Below are 17,477 nucleotides of genomic sequence, written 5' to 3'. Positions count from 1 at the left end.
TCTTTTTGACTGAACTGGTATTAGTTCACAGTTTATCTTTCTTTCTTACACCGGAAGAAGAAAGATAAACTTTGAACTAGTGCAGCTATTCAATTAAAAAGAACAAACCCTGGTTTTCATCATGCATCCAGCTATAGACGGGGAAAGGCTATCTCGGCCTTTTTCGTGGGACCATCAAAATTCCCTGTACATTACTGCCAATAGAAAGGAATCTCTGCTCTCCTTTCTGCTTTGTACTTACCTTTTGTTAAGTAAATATTTATTGCTGGCACCTACTTACCTTCTGATAATTGTGCTAGGACAAGGATAAGATGAACAAGGATGAATGACCTTCTATTTTTCATCACAACGTACGTCGCTACCGTCAACGCGGAGTTCTCAGCTGAGTATTCAGCCTTAACAATATCTCAGCCGTGCTTACAGTATATATACATTTCTAAATGTCAAATAACGACTGTACACAAATAATTAAAAAAAAAAATCCCAATTTTTAACCGATATTTCATTATTATAATTTATTTCATTCGGTATTCCTAAAATAAAATAAATGCTACATATAATGATAAATACCAGTAACGAAATAACGTCTTTTTATTTTTAACATTTTATAATTTAATAATATTTAATATCGTATTAGCTCTTCGATAGAAAAGAAAAAATTAAGGAATATTCAACGTTTTATATTGATTATCAATCTCTTAACTTGCAAAATATTTAATTTAGAACGATGCTTCGATATTATTTCGTATAAGTACGCCGATAGATTTTTATTCTTACCGCTAGCATCGATACGAGTCCTTTCATATTATTCGATAAACAAGTTCTGCTGGCATCGATATTTTTGCGGAACGATTGAGAAAGCCACGAGTACCGTCGGGTCCTGATGGCATTCTCGTTACGTTTTCAGGCGCATGCGTCATTGCGATAATACTGTTGCTTCTCGAACGATGAAATACGTTCTGTTCTGAACTTGAAGAGCATAGAGTCGATGTTCTGATATTTGTATCGAAATCGATACGATTACATGTCGATAGTCTTCTCAATAATGGCTTGTAATCGGTCGATCCACGACGATTTCCGATATAACAGTTTCCACGACATTCCATTGAAGCACCTATAATAAATCGAAATATTATTAATCAAAACGAATATTTAATACGAATATTTTATGATTGTAACGACCATTTATCCATCGATTGTATCATATAGGAAAACATGTATAAACAATTTGCGTGACATGTAGAAAAATCTATACGATAAAATATATTATGATTATTATCTCGATTGATGAGATAATCACGACGAAACTGTATCGAAGTCTCCTTACGGTTTTATAGAATTTCATGACTCGATAACAATCCTCGTGGATGTAACAATCTCCCTATTTTTTTTCTTTTACATTGTATCGTTTCTTTCTTAATATTAAGTCAATGTTAGATACCATGATTACTAACCAGCTGAAGAACAGCAAGAATAACGACGACTTTCGTGATGATAAAAGTTGTTCGAGTAACTTGGATGAAAGAAAACTGCTTCGGAGCCGGACGAACACGTAGAATAACGTCTACCGGAATCTGAACTAGAACCGGAACCGGAACAGGAAGACAAACGACGCGACATAAAACCATTTTCGGAACTGGATATGGAACAGGAAGAGAGCTTACGAGATAACCATGTGTCCGGTGATGATGACCCTATAATGTTAATAATAAAAACGGTAATAATAACAATAATATAAAAGAACTCGAACCATTATTTAACATTTTCGAAAAATTCTTAACAATTCGTACATAAAAAAAAAAAAAACCTCGGAAAGAGGTTTATTTTCGTTTTAATAAAATCTTAATATATATATATATATATATATATATATATATATATATATATATATATATAAAGTTTAATCATATCTGATATATCAAAAGTTAAAAATGATTAAAATAAATGATTAAAATAAAAAATAAATAAAGAGAAATCAACGACTGAAATGACCCATGATCATTCATCTCGTATAGGATATAAATGAAATTGTGAAATTTTTTAATATAAACGTAATACCTTGAAAGGGGTAAGTATGACACATCGGATATCCTTGAAAACTTTTCTTGTGTCTTATTCTCCCATCCTCAGGTTCGGATCCGCTGGGACAACTAGACGAATTATGATTATCTTCTCTCGCTACTCTATTGATGGTAGATTTCTTCATAGGTTGATGCTTCCTCTTTTTCTCAGTCGAGTGACGTAATTCGAATACTTTTGCGTCACCCAAGGCCATTTGAGTTGCGATTCGCGCAGAGGCCGAATCCGTGAACTCGATCATAGCGCACTCTTCGATAGAGGACAAATCTGGCCTTTTCGCAATTGCCTGTCGAACCTACGTAATTACTAAAACTTTATTTCCAGTTTCAACAATATTATTAGGAATACATCTTTTCATCGAACATTAATTTTACACGATAGAAAATTAATGCACGATAACTTTCGCAGTTAATTATTTACACAAGCTGCGATAAAGCGACTACGTTGAAGGAACGCAACGATCGCACAGTAATGAGTAATTCGTTGACATAATGGGTCTAAATTTACAGATCTAACGGTAAAGGTTGATAATCGCTGACTGATCGCTCACTGATCGCTCTGTTCCGCTGAGTTCAGAAACACTGGATGTATCATTTTATCCGTTGTTTTTAATCGAATATTATTAAATAAGAATAAAATGATACTCGGTGTTATTTCTGAACGCACCCCAGAACGCGCCCAAGATTTCTAAAATCAAACGTGATTCGTGATCGAAACATTAAAGACCTACAAATTTAGAAAAATTTCAATTAAATCGTATGTGATAATTTCGAAAGTCGATGCCAACGATTGAAAGGATATAATTTGCTTAATGAGTGAAAAAAAAAAGAAAACAAAATTACATTACATGTAGAATATCTCATTTGTTAACAGCTGATGTAAAACGATCGATCCGATTGAAAAATAATCGTTACTGCGACAAAACTCTGGTATTTTGTTAGCTCTTACGAATCGATTGAGGTTTGTTAGCGAATGAGTGTATTGAATGTAAGTTGATTTTACAACGTATAAAAGTTACGTCACGATAATAGTTCATGCCATAATTATATCACGGTACAGTGCAATTGTGAAAAAATTCAACGGACGAGAATCGAAACGCGATAAACAAGTATTATCCAAGTTACTAATTATTGTCCACAGGCTTGAGTAACGTTCCGTTCTGTTGAATTGCCGACGATAATTGAAAAATGAGGAGACCCCAGGAACTTCACCGATTACATTAATTTTTGTATCGGTATAATTGGTAGCTCTTATATTTACCTCGGGAGGTATGGGACGTCCAGGTTTAAGCACCCTTATCAAAGCTATTTCACCACAAGGCTTAAAAATCTCGGCGACAGATTCGACCGTTAATTTTTCGATAGGTAATCTAATCGCTAAGATAGTCCTGGAAGGCGCCGTCTGATCGAATAGTGGTAAAGGATTTATTCTACGCAGCTTGGTCCCTTGCGAATTAATCTCGAGTTTCTTAGACTTTGTTAAGGCCGCGCCAACTACTCTCCAATCTCTGCTTAGATGCTTCACCTTTTTAAAGCTGGATATTAATTTAAGGGATACATAGCCTTCTTTGTTTCTTTTCACGTGTTTCAGCAAGAACGCATCCTTTATAATATTTTCGTCGGAAAAATAGTATTCCACCTGAGCGCATATCTTATCGGCTAATTCGTCATTCGGCATCGCGAAATCATGTGTCGCTCTCGCGACCACTGACGATTCCATTGACGATTGCGATATCAGATTTGCCACTTCTGTCTTCTGTTTCTTCGGTTCTTTCGTTGTAACATCATCCACACAATCTACACCCGAATCTTGATCGGTATTCAGTTTCTTTACAAACCTGCTCTCGATATCGTAATCGGATGAGTCGGCTTCGTCACTCTTGAAAGAACTCTTTTTGTCGAAAGAAAGACTTACGTCGCTGTCTACAGAAGAAATGCTGTCTTTTGTCTCAGATTTCTTTATGCGTGGAGGCGAGGATAACGGATTGTTAATTTGGTCTTTTAATTCTCGAGATACTTGAAAATCCATATTTTTTTATCAGATGAAAGCGATTATCTCTCCAAGTTGTAACTTTCGGCACGTCGGTAACTGTAATCACTTTGATGATTATATTCTTCCTTTAAATTTCACACGTATGTCTTCTCGTATACTTGTGCCAAAAATATAATATACACGTATACACATGTATATTGATTGTAATCTCTTTATCGTTTCTCTTTACGATAAAATTAATATTTCATCATCGATCTTCCTTTTTCGTTAAAGGAAAAAAAAAAAGTAATTCAAAACACAAATGTATCAAAATTGTGCGAGATTCGAGCGAATAGCGCGTACGCGCATAGCGCATAGCGCATCGTCACTCACCATCACTCACTGACCTTTCATACTGTGCGCGATCCGTTTTATAGCAGCGACCAAGTTCAGTGCGTGGCAAAGCGGCAATGGTCTCAATGGTCTCGTGGCCTTCTTGAATACCGGTCAAGAATGAGACATTCGATTGAAGGGCATTCCGATTAAACCTTGAACGAAGGAAAGGGAATTTGTAGTACAATATAGCTCCGATACAAGAGAGACATTATCCAGTCTACATACACGCACATGTGCACGTAAAATGAAATAATTAAAGTGAATCGATTAGTCAAAATCTCGAGTCATCGAATACTCAAACGTACTCAAACGAGTAAAAATAAAATATAAAATATAAAATATAAAATATACCTTATATCTCATCTTCATATCAGAATGAGCAACTTATGACTTATCGTAGAACTTTGAACGTATTATACACGATTGATTATTCACTGTAGGCAAACGGATACGTAGATAAATAAGTACATAGATATAGACAAGCGAGTGAGAACTTACGACAAACTCTTAATCAGATTTAACCTCGGTTAAAAACCCTGCGGGTACACTCGCAAACGACGCGCGTTACATTTGTACGCCAATAGCATAATAATATATAGGTCAAGTGCGGCTGGCCATACATATATGGCCATGAAGGACGAGGAGATCCACGTGAGCCGTCGAAACGAAAGGATTCGGTCCCTCGCTCCTAAAGCCCCTAAGGCCCCTAAGGCCCCTAAGGCCCCTAAGGCCCCTTCGGCTCTTCAAGCCCCGCATCGCATCGCATCGCATCGCATCGCATCGCATCACATCGCATCACATTGCATTGTGTCGCATCTCATCGTATCGCATCGCCTCGCATCACATCGCATTATCTCGCATCATGTCGTGTCGTGTCGTATCGTATCGTATAATATCATACTATACGCATCAAGCCGAATTAATTTAAAATGAAGCGTGATCTGACCTTGATCTGTTATTAATATTATCTGTTATTAATTTAATCTGTAATTAAAAATTAATAATCAGAAGGAGCGAAACGTGACAGAAAAAAACGTCCTCACGTCTCGATATATATATATATATATATATATATATATATATATATATATATATATATAATGATTCACGTGTACTCAATATTTTTTTTCTTGCATCTAAATGAAAATACAATATTTTATTTTATGAAAAATATGTCGAATAAGAATAATTTTTGTCATCTACTTTTTTAAAGATATTGAAACTATTTTTATTTTATTTAAACTTAAACGACACAACAAAATTTATTGTCTCGATCGATATTATTATTCTGCATATAAAAATATTATTCGATGATTTAGTTAAATTCCATTTGACACAACATAGACACATAAGATTAAAAATGTTGCATAAATTTGTATTTTGCATGTAACTCACCTAAATAGTCCCGCATTATGACTTTATTGAATATTCAATCATAATTTAGTAATAATTAATTTCTTGCATCAGCTCAATATTATTTGATCCATGGAACAACACTTGTATTTTGGAAAATAATAATAATATTAATAATAAAACGTTTATGAGAGATTCACACATGAGTTTCTTCGTTTAAAAGAATTAAAACGAAGAAGAAAAACGATGTATAAAAACCAAATGATAGACAAAAGTTGCTTTCATAATAACGTAGCTATACTAAAAATAAATGCAGCTCCTTCTTAAACAATTTCATGTGTCTGAAAAAGAAATTAATATTAGTAATTTTACGAGAGATAAATTGCACATATAAAACGTATCGTATAATTAGATATGAAATGAAAAAACAAAAATATATTATTTAATTATCTGGTACAAGATATAGGATAATGTATTATGTATGTATATATTACATGTATATATTACATGACATTTGACCAATTAAAATTATATTGCATGCATATGCACGCACGTAATGTACACGCATATATATTTTCTGTATTTCTATAAAATTATATTCGAAATTAGAAATCATGTTAATTCATAAACTATTCATCTCCAAACGAAGTAATTCTCTGAACTGTTATGAACTACTATTTTCTTTATAATTATTTTTAAGTATTTTTGAAAATACAATTATATGAAAAAAATATAAAAAAGTTTAACATAAAATTAAAGTATTTAAATATTTATACACCACAATTGATATATCTTGATACATCCTGATTGCGCTAACGATATTGTGGACAATGTTGTTTTATTATTGATTTTGAAATATCTGCATGACCTGGAATTAAAATAATATATATATATATATATGTGTGTGTGTGTGTGTGTGTGTGTGTGTGTGTGTGTGTGTGTGTGTGTGTGTGTGTGTGTGTGTGTGAGCGTATGTGTGTGTATGTTTATACAATGCATTTCCTACACATAATATTCGACAGAGACAAGCAGTTTTTATTTTATGATTTTTCAGAAATGGAGGATATCAATTATGGTAAATCGAAATATAAGAAATATAAATAAATAAAAAGTATTAGTTTTTGGTTTTTTTAGATAAATTTTATGTTTATATTACTGAAGAAAGATATTACCTAATTGTAGTTCTATGTACAAAGCTAACATTATCACTTGTATAGGTATATCACAGTCTGGTTCTTTTGATATCCAGATCTGAAATAAAAATCATAATTATAACAGAAATAGTATTTGATAAAAAAAAAGTAAATTAATTTGGATTGCTTGCACTTCCTAACATATTCTGTAAATATTTGTACAAATATACTAACTTGCTTTAAAATTTCTCCAGATTTGTCCAATTCACCACGTATAGCATAAGCCACAGCCAAATTGTAACGTAACACAGCAGTGCCTGTAGAAACTGTTGTCGGATACCACGCTACGATATAATGTAACGAGAAATTGATCTTCGTGAGATATTAAAGATATTTTTAGAAGATTCAAAAATAACGTAAACGAGGAAAACGTGAAACGTCATGAAAAGCAAAAGATGAAAAAAATATCTTTTAAATATCTTTAAAATTTCAGAATGTTAATTTCAAAAATTAAGAAATTAACAATTTCTTTCCTTTTCGAAACAACTTGTATATAATTTTCTAAATGTACCTTTTATAGACTTTAGCATGACTTCATCCGCTTTTTCTTTATCCTTCTCCTGTACTTCTGGCACAGATATAAATATATTTAAATCTTGAAGATTTTCTAGCTTGAGATACTCGAGTGCTTCACTGATTTTGTCCATAAATATCAAACTTTCAGCGGCATACAAATTCCCTAACATTTTATATGCTCCGGGTAACTTATTAAAGCTCAACAGAGTTTTTGCATGTTCCAAGGAAAGTATATAATCTCCAAGACATAAAGAAACATAAGCGCTAGCAGTCAAGATACTAATTTTTAAATTAAAAGATTCAATAGTTGTAGCTCGTGATATTAATGCTGCATGTTGAATACCTAAAATAATTAAACAAAATTTGTACACGTGTGCGTAGATTTAACCATAGGTGACAAGTACGATCTGTACCTAAATTGTGACCAGACGTTAATGATAATGGTACTGAATTCGCCATAGTTGTTACAGGTACATTCGGCTCATTATTATTCGGTAGTAAAAGTAGTGCATTTTTTAGACACAAGTACCCAAATTCTAATGTTGGCTGTGGAATTGCATAGGATAGACCTTCGGAATAATATCTAACATCTTTTGAGAGAGATGTGGCTAATATAATTTTTCTATGGATACCAGAACCTATAATTTTCTGCACTAAATCTTTACGTCGTTTTGAAATATCAAAATCGATTTCGTTTGACTGAAAAATAGGCAATAAGATTGCACATTAACAAGATTGTTGAATATCACATATGATTTCATTGTACATATTCATTAAATTAATTAGAAGAATATCTACAAAATACCAATGTTAACTAGGAAAAAGCTATTGTTTAAAAATAGAATATCAATATCGTAATTATAACTTACATATTTATGATTGTAGATACAACATTCTGCCATTCTAAGCAAAAGTTTAGGATTATTGTGTACTCTCTGTGCCACTTCTGTGAAGCAATCAAAGGCTTTCGACGCTTTACCAGCGTACAACAATGTTACGCCTAAACTGTACATTAGCTCATTATGTTTATTACCACCGAGCGTATATAACGGTTGAGAAGATAAGGGATCTGCACAAGTTTTTTTTTTTTTTTTCATTAATGTCATATATACATATGCTAAAAATATGATTGACAGTTTGTTACTATAAACATATTTTGACCTTAATTTTGATCTATATTCTGATATCTTGATGCAATTTTTTAATAAAATACTTTTTTGCTTTTCATACTTTATGAATATATTTGAAAACAAAACATTAAAACAGTCGTAATTTTTAAATATAACAGAAACAATATAAAAATCTCTCAAATATTTAAAAAATAAATATAAATCAAAATGAATTCAAATGCAATACGTTTAATTTGTATTAAATAATTTTAAGGATTACCAGTATCTTTGACTTGCATGCTCTCCAACGCACTTTTATTTGCACGCAAAGCTCTCTGAAGACAAGAAGAAGCCAAAGTCGGCTTACCCATCGCAAGATGCAAACATGCCATATTATTGTAAAATAAAACGGCAGAAGATTCGCCACACAATCTAAATCACATATTTACGTAATGTGTTTTAGAATCAGACAAAATAATTTTATCTATACTTGAAATGTGTTTCCACTTATTTTAAACAATATAGAAAGATTAGGTTATTTCTATATAAAAAGAAAAATTTTATATTCTATCATACACTGCGAGAGATATTGCATAAGGTAAATGTATAAATTTGAACAGACTATATATACAACATATACAGGCCTTCTTAAATAAAGATAAAAAGAATGATGGATTATATACAGATATACAAATATAATTATTTCTACAGAAATCAATGTATTGGATTTTTCATTTACATAAATTTACATATTCCTTTTGTCACATTTCCATTATGTATGTCTTATTATATATTCTCTTTGATAACAAAGTTCTTTTTTTCTCTCTTTCTCCTACATTGTATCTTTCATATTGTTTAAAGAAGTAGAAATATCCAAGATAGATGAAATTAGACCGTTTCAATTTGTATAAATATTAAGAATATCTATAGATTTTTGTCTTTGCCTTACGCATTAATTTAATTTGTAGTTAACATATACAACATACTTAAAATCTAAATTTTCTTTCATTTTAGAATTCAAAAATTGTATTGCCTTTTCGTTATTTCCTCGTAAATATTCTAGATTGGCTTTCAAAAAGATCGTCGATGTATTCTGAAAATATTAAAATAGCTCTATGAAAACGGTGTACCAAATTGTATATCTAAATAAATTACATTAAAAAATATTCTACTCCAAAATCTGTAATAAAATAAACAAACATAACATGCACGGACATGCGATATATATATATATATATATATATATATATATACTTATAAGTATACATAAGTTTATATATATAAACTGTATGCACACATGCATGCGCACGCATGCCTATACGCACAATGCATATATACAAATTACACAATTAGGCATATTTCTAAAAATTGCCTTGTCCAATAAAGATCAAACTCAATTCAAGATTTATCAGTGACAATATCTCTCAGATTACACAAATCATTTATATCTTTAAAAATATTACAATATTCTAAATCGAACTTCAAATATAAATTTTAAATAAAATGTGCCAATTTATTTAAAAATTTATCAATGTAATTATTAGTTTGAAGTAACTCGTTATATTTTGCATATTGTTATAATTTTTATTAGTTTTATTTACGTTATATGATTATAAAGGTAATGTTACCACTATGCCCAATGAAACTAATGTCTTCCATTCTTTTTTGCAGAGTTTCAATTGATGAGTCAGAAGATATATTCTAACTTTATATTTTAAAAGTTTAATCTTGAATGCATCTATTACTGTATCGCCAACATCTTTCTTTTGTTCTCTTTGTTCCTTAATGGATTTTATTACTCCATCTTTGTCAACAGATGATATTTTAGAACTATCGGTCGATATAAACTGACTTTCCACGTAATTTAATATTGATAGAGCAGCATCTGGCTGCTCCGTTACTATGTACAACTCGATGAGTAACAGACAAACTTTATGTGCCAAAGTTTCTTCTAAAAGCAAGAAAGAAAAATAGACATATATATATATATATATATATATATATATAATCATATGATTCCTATATCTCAAATAAAAATTGTTATTTAACTGAGCAATTTGACAAGCAATTTGATAAGCATATCCTATCAATATATCACAAATATCTCAATTTACTTTTTCTCATATTGTTAAATACACATATTTAATCATTGATTGCTATAACAATTAATTTTTATAAATTACTATATGAAACTGTCGTCATACATACCCATTGGCTCGATGAAGGCAAAAAGCCTAGTCATGATTTGAAGTGCAGCATTATATTGTTTAGTATGATACAACAAAACAGCTTGATTATATCTCATAACGCATTTCTCGACATCATCGATAGCCTCATTAGAATCAGTCGTTGATATTTGACCACATATAGCATTCAAACTTTTTCGCGTCAATTCAGTTTTTTTCAAATCACTTTTATAGTATTCTACCACGACTTTGTTATGTGTAACTTTAAGATCGGTAGGTCGAAGGCTCTCCAACTTATTTAAATATGATAAACATGACGCGTAAGAACCTTTTTGAAATTCTGACAGTATATTTTGAGCCAACTCGCGTTCTTGCTCGGTTATAACAGAAGCATTGTCTTTACTTTGTATTTCTGAAGTTTCACTCATAATGATGCAGCGATATGGTTTCCCGAGTACAAAATTGTGAACTTTTTAAATATATTTCTGATTCAATTTATACATGTCTACAATGTCTACAATATATACAATGTAGACTTTATTTTTATTTATTTCTAAACTAAAACTTTTAACCTATGCACATTTCTTATGTGTGTACCTTTCATAGAGAAGAGGTTTATTACTAGATAACCGAAGCAATTATAATTATAACACCATTTATAATAGTATAAAGTAATAGTAATAAAAATTCAATTAAGGCTATTTTCTTTTTTGCTTGAAATCTTGTTTTTAAAGTAACCCTAGAAAAATGTTTTTTCTCTATTCAAGAAAATATTTTCGTACTTACATTGCCTGTAAATATATAGTTCAGGTAACGTATATTATAGATTTTTAGTACTGGCGGTGAATATCGGAATGCAACCATTGGCTGCGTTCAGCAGAGAAAGCAGATCAGTGAGCATTCAGTGATTCTTTATTATGATTGATTTCTTTCACTCACATTCAACGAAGATCTAAAGGCAAGGACCAATCATATATATATATATATATATATGAAAAATCACTGAGCGCTCACTGATCTGCTTTCTCTGCTGAACGCAGCCATTGAATACTCTATCGCGGAATTAAGGTGCCTTTTTATGCTAATACTTGATGCTCATTTTCAGCATCAAAATAGATCAAGTGATTAAACTGATCGTTCAAATTTTATTATTTTGCGTCAATTTTTGCGTCAATTCGCTGCGTTCCGATATTCACTGCAAGTACTGAAAATCTATAATATACGTGACCTGAACTATATATTTTCAGTACTTTAGGCAGTGAATATCGGAACGCAGCCAATGGTTATATTCAGCAGAGAAAGCAGATCAGTGAGGCTGGTTTCCCATGCAGAGTAAGGCTAGTGTCCCATGGCGCGGAAATCCACAGCGGAACGGAACGCGTGAATCAATCACAGCAAAAGAACGAATAGAATGACCGAGTTTCCTTTCGATTCTTTCGCTGTGATTGGTTTGCGCATTCCGTTCCGCTGTGGATTTCCGCGCCATAGAACACCAGCCTAAGAGTGTCGTCATATGCGACGTAATTGCGTAAGGATAACTTGCGCCGACCAATCACATCGTTTCACTTGACATCAGATTTCGACTAGTTACTTTATGCTGTTTACGCTATTATTGTTATGCTGAATCTAATTTTTTTATGGAAGAAACACACACATAGTGAATAATCAGAATAATCGGAGCTTTTTAGCAAAATTAATAAAGATCAAATCAGGATAAATTAATTAATTAATATAATAATTATTAATTAAATCATCATATCAAATTAATTAATAATAAATATATATATATATATATTAATTAATTTATAATGTTTTTCAATGCCCAACAATATCTAACAATTGATTAAAAATTTCTATGTACATTCTACAATTGTAGAACATTTCGTAATCTTCAAATTTCCATTTTTTTGACTAGATTGTCACTGTCACTTGTCACTAGATTGTCACTGTCACCCTGTAATAATCTTCATCTTTCTGCGAATATCGGACGCACCCACATTCTATGACGAGCTTTTTCCTATGGGTATACCATCAGTTTCCATATTCCAAACAATTTTAAAATATTATATCGTCTAATTTTCTGTTGTTGAGATTGTTTCATCTTCTTCTCACTTTTGCCATCGCTTCCATATTATTAATAACAACAGGTCAGAGTCCATAATGACTTCTGAATACATTCTCACAGGTTCACATCTACTTGACTTGTTTATTCCATACTCGGACATAAAGGCTCGCTTCCCTATAAAGTGTATTTTTCCAAATACGCAGATTACAAAAACTAATCACAAATTATTTTAGCATTTCTGTTAGAGAGAAATCTTAAGCAATTGATTGTATTAATTTCTCGAAATTACGCGAAATACGCTCTATATGAAAGAAGGCTTTCAGAATGGCATAACGTGTTTTAGTACTAGAATACGCAGATTACGCTTACGCAAGTTACGCCGCATGTGACGGCACCCTAACTTGCATAAGCGTAAACTGTTTGAGCGTAAACTGTGTAATCCAATCAAATTGTCTCAGCTACTCTATACAAATCCATCTAGACTCTTCTTAGACAATTTGATTGGTTGACGCAGTTTACGCTTACGCAAGTTACGTTGCATGGGGAATCACTCTGAGCGTTCAGTGATTTTTCAATATAATTGGTTTTTGCCTCTAGATTTTCATTGAATCTAAATGTAGAAATCAATCATAATAAAGAATCATTGAACGCTCACTGATCTGTTTTCTCTGCTGAACGCAGCCTATGATGCAATTGATGTAAACAATTTGATTGTGGAGATAAATTTAATCAAAAGTTATCGCGGATTAACAATGATATGATTATAATATAATAATCGTACTGATATTGGTATCGCAATGTGTGGAATATTTTGTTCCATATATCAATCCGGACATGATTCTGAATCTCTTGAGCAGGTACGAATGTCGTGAGAATACGTTTTTCCACAAACTTTAGAAAGAAATTTCTGTTAAAGTTTTATTTTGTAGAAATAGAGTGACACAATTTTTTTTATATCTATACATTTAAATATATGAAACATGCTAAAAAAAAAATGAAAAAATTGATAAGAATAGTGCATTTCTTTTTTTTTAACAAACTATCTAATTTGAGCTATGAAAGAAATCACTACTTCATATTTGTTACAATTAACATAATTTATATGACGCTAAGTTTTTCAATATATTAATTCCATCTATCTCAGTGGAATATTTGCAAAGATGCGATAGCTGCACGAGGTCCTGATCATCTAATAGAGAAACATTTATCATTAAATCACAATTGGCATGGACATTTTGCTGCTGCAGTATTATGGATGCAAGGAGCAGGCGTAACGATGCAGCCAAGTTTGGATACTAATGATAACTTGTTACTTTGGAATGGAGATCTTTTCTCGGGTTGTTTGGTATATACGTTTTATGTCAATTAATGCTTTGAATAAATGTCATTTAATTATTTAATTATTATATAAATTGATTACATAGTATACAGAATATTTGAGAAATCAAGTATATTTTCAAGTATATGAAAATGAAAATAGGATAAAACTTTATTAAAATTATAAAATTTATTCCTTAGATTAAAGTGATGGAAATTTAAATAGCTAAGAAAGATCTATGCCTATATATTTCAATAATTGTGATTGCAATTGTGAAAATTACAATAATTATATTTGTTTTAGGCAAAAGATGATGTTTGTGATACAAATGTTGTATTGGATGAATTACAATCGACTACAGATATTACGTCTGTGCTTCGGAAAATTGAAGGCCCTTATAGTTTGGTGTATTATAAAAGATCAAATAATATGTTATACTTTGGACGAGATATTATCGGACGTCACAGTTTACTTTTAAAAATAGACAATAAAACCAATTCAATGATTTTAGCTTCAGTTGCAAATAAAAGAATAAAAGGAATTATAGAAGTACCAGCTATAGGTATCTTTGCAATGAATTTAAACAATTCACAGATAAATTTAGCATGTTATCCATGGAAAGAACCCGACTTAAGATTTACAGATATTATTGAAGTATTAGAAACAAGTTTAAATGTAGACATTGACATTAAAGAGATTATATTGGATACTCATTTGTCTGCTCCAATGAATTTACATTTGCATCCCGATCCGAAAGATGTGGAATATTTAGAAAATATCCCATATAGTGAAGATTTTAACAAGATATTACAATATCTTTTGAAAAATCGGGAAGTAGATGAAAGAGTTGAATGTTTAACAAAACTTTTGCATCAATCTGTGAAGGTTAGAGTAAAAAAGAAACCAAATTATTGCAAGGACTGCATAAAAATCGTGTTAAATGGTGAAAGTATTATTTGCACTCATTCCAAAATTGGTGTACTATTTTCTGGTGGCCTAGATTCAGCAATTTTAACAGCAATTGCAGACAAATATGTTCCAAAGGATGAAAGTATCGATCTCATTAATGTAGCATTTGAGAAACCTACGAGCAAAAGTCAGAACGCAAGTCATATGCATAGCGAAAAGGCGACTTCGATGTACAAATATGATGTACCGGACAGAAAAACGGGTCGACAAACGTATACTGAATTGTTACGAATTTGTCCCAGTAGGAAATGGAATTTTATAGAAGTACAGTATTTATATTTGAAATATTTTTCTCAAATTTATTTGCTATTTTTTAAAGAAAAAAGAAAAAAAAAATCATGAAACTTTTTCTGATGATAATGTTTATTTCAGTGTAACATCACACAGGTGGAACTGCAACTGTATCGTGCGTCACGAATTTGTGATTTGTTGCATCCATTATGTACAATTTTGGATGAGAGTCTAGGTTGTGCTATGTGGTTTGCAAGTCGTGCAAAAGGTGTTCTCTATCCAGTTAACGAATCATACGAGTCACCATGTAGAATATTGCTCTTAGGCATAGGCGCAGATGAATTATTTGGTGGATACATGAGACACAGGACTATACTAAGACACAAAGGTTGGGACGCACTGGTGCAAGAATTAAATATCGAATTGGCCAGAATTTCCGAAAGAAATTTAGGTCGGGATGACCGAATTGTTTCTGATCATGGGAAACAATCCCGTTTACCGTATTTGGACGAAAATCTAGTAAAATACGTGCAGAATATAAAACCATGGGAGAGGTAAATTTAAAAAGTAACAAACGATTTATAGCTAAATTAATTAATAGGTAATTAAAGTAAATAAATACATAAAATCATTGGTAGATGCTATCCGACTGAAAAAATGCCAAGTGGATTGGGAGATAAATTATTGTTACGTTTGTTAGCATGTAAGATTGGTTTTCAATGCACGGCTAACTTTCCTAAAAGAGCTTTCCAATTTGGTTCACGAATTGCAAATGGTAAAGAAAATGCTAATAGTGTCTCAAATAGATTATAAGCAAGTAAGTAATATGTTATTGATGCAACTATCATTAATGTACTATTGCAGTTATTTTAATTATAAAAAAGTTACCATTTTTCTTGCTATTGTAATTAGATTTTGTTCTTGTTGTCCAATAATTCTTTTAATGATACTGCAAGCATACGTACACTCTATTATATGGCTTTTTATATGCAGTATGCGTGCAATATGTGAAATGTAACTAAACTAATTAACATCCAATTGCGTTACTGTATATCTTAATGTTGTCATACTTATGGCAGATAAACTATCAGATGTTATATTCCAATTTTGTATTTTTTGTATTTAAATTATTAAAAATTTATCGCGTGTAAAATTTAAGTATACAAAAGTTTCTTATCAATTATCAATCAGCAAAGATATGAATGTAAAGTAGCAAAAAAAAGCAGCCTCTGGTTGTAAAATTCCTTACAGCACGCTAACCACCGTCGAAATCCTCTCTATCGCAAAACCCTTGTGGAAACTCACTTTATGGCGAAAGTCGCCATAATCGTGGAATCGAACAATTATAGACCTTGTTTTAAAACAAAATTTATAATTATCTAATCCCACAGATTAAAAAAAAAAAAAAAAAACCGCTTTATTGTGCGAAGCGCATGTGGCCACGGCACATGCCTGTGTCAATACGTTTCGTCGATATGACGAGTTTTCCTGAATAACTTTAACAATTAATATCTCAGTTTACGAGGCAGACCGTCACGTTTTTCTGCCAGATTCTTTTATTTTGAGCGAAACCGCGTCGATCGAGCCCAATTTTATCAAAATCAGAAGTGATGGGGGTATTCTAAATAATTACTGCATTTTCTACTATATAATAAGGTTATAGTTTCTGCTTCAAGGGAACTCGCAACTTTCCTTAAGATAAGCAGCCAATGAAGCTTCTTATTTAGCGGACGTTCTGTTATTTTCAATACTCGGCCGTTCCGCCATTATTGTAAAGTTCGCGATTGGTCAGATTTTCGATACGTGCAATCCGCGATATGCGCTCCATGGGATGGCATCCTAAGGGGCAATGGGCGACATGTGCGAGTGAGAAGAAACACCTGAATTTTTCTCTCTCTCTCTTTAATAGAAGAAGATGGGGGAAACATTAAGTGGAGACTGTGTCTATGACAGAGATCACATGTCACCCTTTGCCTTGGTATATAGCATGCTCGGTCTATCTATACTATGTCTATGAGCGCAATTCTCCTAATTTTATATTGGCCAAAACGGAGTGCGCATGCGTGAAATAAGTAATGCCATCTAATCTTC

At 31.8% G+C, this 17,477-nt stretch overlaps 3 protein-coding genes and 1 long non-coding RNA gene across 11 annotated transcripts; 2 read left to right on the top strand and 2 right to left on the bottom strand.

Moving 5' to 3' along the window:
• Positions 1–23: 23 nt before the first annotated feature.
• Positions 24–584, top strand: LOC105424780 (uncharacterized). The gene is made up of 2 exons (XR_967561.3): positions 24–233; positions 300–584. It is a non-coding gene; the product is annotated as an uncharacterized LOC105424780 (long non-coding RNA).
• Achl (La ribonucleoprotein translational regulator Achilles) lies at positions 392–5,293 on the bottom strand. 5 transcript variants are annotated; one of them, XM_025217709.2, is made up of 6 exons: positions 4,798–5,293; positions 3,340–4,598; positions 2,059–2,374; positions 1,455–1,694; positions 778–1,114; positions 392–533 (listed from the first exon to the last, which is right to left on the bottom strand). In XM_025217709.2, the coding sequence occupies exons 2-5, from the start codon at positions 4,105–4,107 to the stop codon at positions 801–803; spliced, it is 1,638 nt and encodes a 545-aa protein (XP_025073494.2). In that variant the 5' UTR covers positions 4,108–4,598; positions 4,798–5,293; the 3' UTR covers positions 392–533; positions 778–800. The 5 variants fall into 5 exon arrangements, with proteins under 5 accessions (XP_025073494.2, XP_088929362.1, XP_088929361.1 ...); XM_089073236.1 differs by lacking the exon at positions 392–533 and having other exon boundaries at positions 574–1,114; positions 3,340–3,916; positions 3,994–4,598; XM_089073235.1 differs by lacking the exon at positions 392–533 and having other exon boundaries at positions 574–1,114; positions 3,340–4,167; positions 4,458–4,598.
• Positions 5,294–5,842: 549 nt separating this feature from the next.
• Positions 5,843–11,770, bottom strand: Not10 (CCR4-NOT transcription complex subunit 10). Of its 3 annotated transcripts, none has more exons than XM_089073231.1 (12): positions 11,590–11,770; positions 10,826–11,400; positions 10,246–10,568; positions 9,604–9,710; positions 8,898–9,049; positions 8,378–8,577; positions 7,922–8,207; positions 7,504–7,851; positions 7,167–7,276; positions 6,972–7,050; positions 6,578–6,667; positions 5,843–6,140 (listed from the first exon to the last, which is right to left on the bottom strand). In XM_089073231.1, exons 2-11 carry the CDS (start codon positions 11,229–11,231, stop codon positions 6,612–6,614), a joined length of 2,067 nt encoding a protein of 688 aa, XP_088929357.1. In that variant the 5' UTR covers positions 11,232–11,400; positions 11,590–11,770; the 3' UTR covers positions 5,843–6,140; positions 6,578–6,611. The 3 variants fall into 3 exon arrangements, with proteins under 3 accessions (XP_088929357.1, XP_088929359.1, XP_088929356.1); XM_089073233.1 differs by having other exon boundaries at positions 10,826–11,317; XM_089073230.1 differs by having other exon boundaries at positions 6,581–6,667; positions 10,826–11,770.
• Positions 11,771–13,403: 1,633 nt separating this feature from the next.
• LOC105424778 (asparagine synthetase domain-containing protein 1) lies at positions 13,404–16,539 on the top strand. 2 transcript variants are annotated; one of them, XM_089072822.1, is made up of 5 exons: positions 13,404–13,725; positions 14,013–14,213; positions 14,490–15,419; positions 15,528–15,953; positions 16,025–16,162. In XM_089072822.1, the coding sequence occupies exons 1-4, from the start codon at positions 13,666–13,668 to the stop codon at positions 15,942–15,944; spliced, it is 1,608 nt and encodes a 535-aa protein (XP_088928948.1). In that variant the 5' UTR covers positions 13,404–13,665; the 3' UTR covers positions 15,945–15,953; positions 16,025–16,162. The 2 variants fall into 2 exon arrangements, with proteins under 2 accessions (XP_088928948.1, XP_011633493.2); XM_011635191.3 differs by having other exon boundaries at positions 13,406–13,725; positions 15,528–15,940; positions 16,025–16,539.
• Positions 16,540–17,477: the final 938 nt, after the last annotated feature.

This window comes from Pogonomyrmex barbatus, unplaced genomic scaffold, assembly GCF_055798465.1.
Source record: "Pogonomyrmex barbatus isolate J1 unplaced genomic scaffold, ASM5579846v1 scaffold14, whole genome shotgun sequence".
Lineage (NCBI taxonomy): Eukaryota > Metazoa > Arthropoda > Insecta > Hymenoptera > Formicidae > Pogonomyrmex > Pogonomyrmex barbatus.
The sequence above is the reverse complement of the archived record's forward strand: the minus strand, read 5'-3'. Positions and strand labels throughout refer to the sequence as shown.